This window comes from Miscanthus floridulus, chromosome 16 (genome assembly GCF_019320115.1).
Source record: "Miscanthus floridulus cultivar M001 chromosome 16, ASM1932011v1, whole genome shotgun sequence".
Taxonomy (NCBI): domain Eukaryota; kingdom Viridiplantae; phylum Streptophyta; class Magnoliopsida; order Poales; family Poaceae; genus Miscanthus; species Miscanthus floridulus.
The window spans coordinates 2,228,056-2,231,071 of NC_089595.1; the positions used below are offsets into that span (position 1 = coordinate 2,228,056).

Sequence of the window (3,016 nt, forward strand, 5' to 3'; positions counted from 1 at the left end):
CTCGACCTCCAGGGCCTCGCAGGCGGTACGGGTGGCACTCTTCAACGCATCGTGCTCCCCGATCTCAGTCTCGAGCACTGCCTACACTGCGACAGAGGCCTCGGCTACCCGGGTGACCTCCGTCTCCAACTCTATGCCAAAAGAAACAGAATGGGGTTGAGCGCAAAGGAATACAAGCTAGATAGGGGCGGAAGCCTACGGGACTCACCCTCGACCTTCTCCTCCCACCATCGGGCCTCGACCCGAGAGGCCTCGGCTTTCTCCTTCCAGCGCTGGGCCTCGACCTGAGAAGCCTCGGCCTTCTCCTTCAGGCGCTGGGCCTCGACCCGAGAAGCCTCGGCCGCCCTAGAAGCCTCTCTCCCTAGCTCTGCATCACACCAGGGAGTTAGGGGTGAACACAAGAAAAACAAATAAAACAAGGGGAATAAGACTCACCCTCGGCCTTTCCCCTCTAGACCATAGCCTCGGTCCGGGAAGCCTCAGCCGCCTTGAGGGCCTCATCCAAGGCACCTTTCGTCAGCTGGTGCACACCTTGCTCCGTCTCTAGTTGTCCAGCAAGGGCCTTGAAAGAGGCCGTGGCTTCTCCAGCCCAGGACCTAAAGGCGTCCTGATCACCGGCCACGCGGGTCAGCTCCTCCTCCAACTCCTTGAGCCGCGCCACCAAGGGGGCGACCTGTGCCTGAGCCGCCGCCGCAGTAGCCTTCATATCGGCACCGCGTAAGTAGAGGTCCTCCACCTCCATGCTCCACACTGACAGAAGCTCGTTGGCACGAGCGAGCAGGTCCTTCTACCGCTGGAGCTGGTCCCAGACGTCCCTCTCTCGCCAGAGAAAGACTGACTTCCTAAGAGACCGGGTCTCGAGCTCCTAGGTAAGCAGAATAGGGGTCATTCACTACAAGAAAACTCGAAAAAAATGACACCACATGAGAAAGGAAGGCACGAACCTAGGCGACCTCGGGCAGATCGTCGGCCACCATGGACAGCACCGTCCGTAGTGACCGCTCCGCCAGCTGGCGGTATTGCTCGAAGGTGTCCCAGCGCCCGCCCTCGGCCGCGTCCTCGAGGGCAAATAGAGGCTCCCCCTTAGGGTCGTCCTGGCTCTGCCACAGGACACACGGGTGATCCCACCCACAGGGCTCGGGTCGAACCCGTACGAGGGCCAAGCTTCCCTCACCCGGGGTCGGAGCCGGCTGTTCCACGGTGCCGGCCACCTCGGCGTCGACCACCTCCTACGCCTGAGAAGTATCATCGGAGGAGATCGGATGGACCTCCGCCTCCTGGGCGCCCTCCCGCAACAGCGGCAGGCCTTGGACCAGGGGCGCCACCGAGGCCTCCGCCGCCTTCATCTCCACTTCCTGGGCCGATGACTTCACCGCAATCATGTCAGCCTCGGTGGTCCCAGGGGCTCCGGCCTCCACCATCGTGGCCTCGGTGGTCCCAGGGGCTCCGGCCTCTGCCATCGTGGCCTCGGTGGTCCCGGGGGCTCCGGCCCCCGCCGCTGCTGTGGCCTCGGCGGTCTTGGGCGCCCCGGCCTCTGTCGCCTCGGCCTCGGAGGCTCGGGGGGCCTCGACCTTGGTGGCCTCAGCAACTGAGGGCGCCTCAGCCCCATCTAACTCACGAGCCTCAGCCTCGTGGGGCGGAGGCGCTCCCTCCCTCGTTTGTGTCGGGGTCACCTCAGCAACCCCTCCTTGGGCGACCGACTTCTTCAGGTCAGCCCTTGCCGATGCTGCGCCACGTTGCATGGTGGCCTGCACCTCCGCCACCCAATGGGCAGTGGAGCCGGGGCTCACCTTGAGCGCCTTAAGGGGCGCCAAGGGGGCACCTCCATAGGTCGCTTCCGACTAAAGACAAAATACTCACAGGGTCAGCATACGACCGAAGTACGAACAGAGAACGCTGTAACTCTACCGAAAATACGCTTACCTTGAGCGGGGCTGCAACCGCTTCGGCATGGCGAGCCTCCTCTACAAAGGCGGTGGCGGCGGCAGAGGCACGGCCTCCGTATTCGCCGGTGCCGACCGGTCCTCGATGGACCCCGGTGCCCCCTCGACCTCCTACGGGGGCAGTTGCGTCGCCCCCACCACTGCCTGCTCCACCTCAGCCGTCGAGCCCACTAGGCTGACGGCTCGCTTCCCTAACGCCTGCGCCTCGGGCGTGTCAGCCTCAGCCCCAGGGCGGGCGATTGCCGGCCCTGGGGTGCCCTCAGCTCCTCCTCCTAGGAGCGCCGGGCTGCTCGCCGATGCCCTAGGCACCATCTCCCCAACGTCGGGGAGATGGTCCAGGGGACCTCGCCCCACCTCGCTCTCATCATCTCTGCCCGAAGAACCCTCCGATAGTGACGGCAACAGAGACGCCTCCACCGGGAGACCGTCCTACCTCTGCCGGCGGCGGCGCTTCTCCAGTTCCTCATGCGCGAGGATCTTCCTCGTGCGCTTCGCCACCTTGGCATCCTTCTGCTTCTTCTGCGCCTCAGCGTGCGCCCGGTTAACCGCCCGCCGCCTCGCGTCCTCAGGAACGGGCGGCGGGGAGTCTTGCACGTCCCTCATCCCCTGCAGGAATGACGAACATGGGTAAGGGAACCAGAAACGGTGTGGAACGGGGAGGCCTCGGGGGCTACAGCGGCGCGTGACTTACCAGCGAGAGGAACCCCCACAACGGGCGCATCACGAAGGGGGTCAGGCCACTGCTCCTCAGCTTCGCCTCCACCGTCTCCCTCACCCGGCCTCATCTCGAACAGGCGCCGCCGCCGAGCCATCAGCGGCAGCACCCTGCAGCAGTGAAAGGCGGCCATGACCATAGCCACAGTAAGGACGTGGCCCCGCAGCCTCTCCAGCCCCTCTAGGAGTGGCTACAGCTTGGGCTAATCTTCCCTCGGGATGCCATACATCCACTTCTCCGGACAGCTCTCCACGATCCGCCTAGTGTAGGGGGGAGTCCACCGTCGTCGTTGCGAAGGTAGAACCAACTGGTATACCAGCGGCGATTGGTCGACGCGAGCTGGGCCAGGATGTAAAGG

At 64.6% G+C, this 3,016-nt stretch overlaps 1 protein-coding gene across 1 annotated transcript; it reads right to left on the reverse strand.

The window, feature by feature from the left end:
• Positions 1-1,229: 1,229 nt before the first annotated feature.
• LOC136513648 (uncharacterized) lies at positions 1,230-2,664 on the reverse strand. The gene is made up of 4 exons (XM_066507616.1): positions 2,635-2,664; positions 2,377-2,549; positions 2,082-2,313; positions 1,230-1,841 (listed from the first exon to the last, which is right to left on the reverse strand). The coding sequence occupies exons 1-4, from the start codon at positions 2,662-2,664 to the stop codon at positions 1,230-1,232; spliced, it is 1,047 nt and encodes a 348-aa protein (XP_066363713.1).
• Between the last annotated feature and the right edge of the window lie 352 nt (positions 2,665-3,016).

Excerpts from the sequence above, each read along its gene's own strand:
- LOC136513648 (XM_066507616.1), bottom strand. The coding sequence starts at position 2,664 with ATGCGCCCGTTGTGGGGGTTCCTCTCGCTG. Across the intron at positions 2,550-2,634 it reads TGTGGGGGTTCCTCTCGCTG|GGGATGAGGGACGTGCAAGA; the intron begins GTAAGTCACGCG and ends TCATTCCTGCAG. Across the intron at positions 2,314-2,376 it reads AAGCGCCGCCGCCGGCAGAG|AGATGATGAGAGCGAGGTGG; the intron begins GTAGGACGGTCT and ends TTCTTCGGGCAG.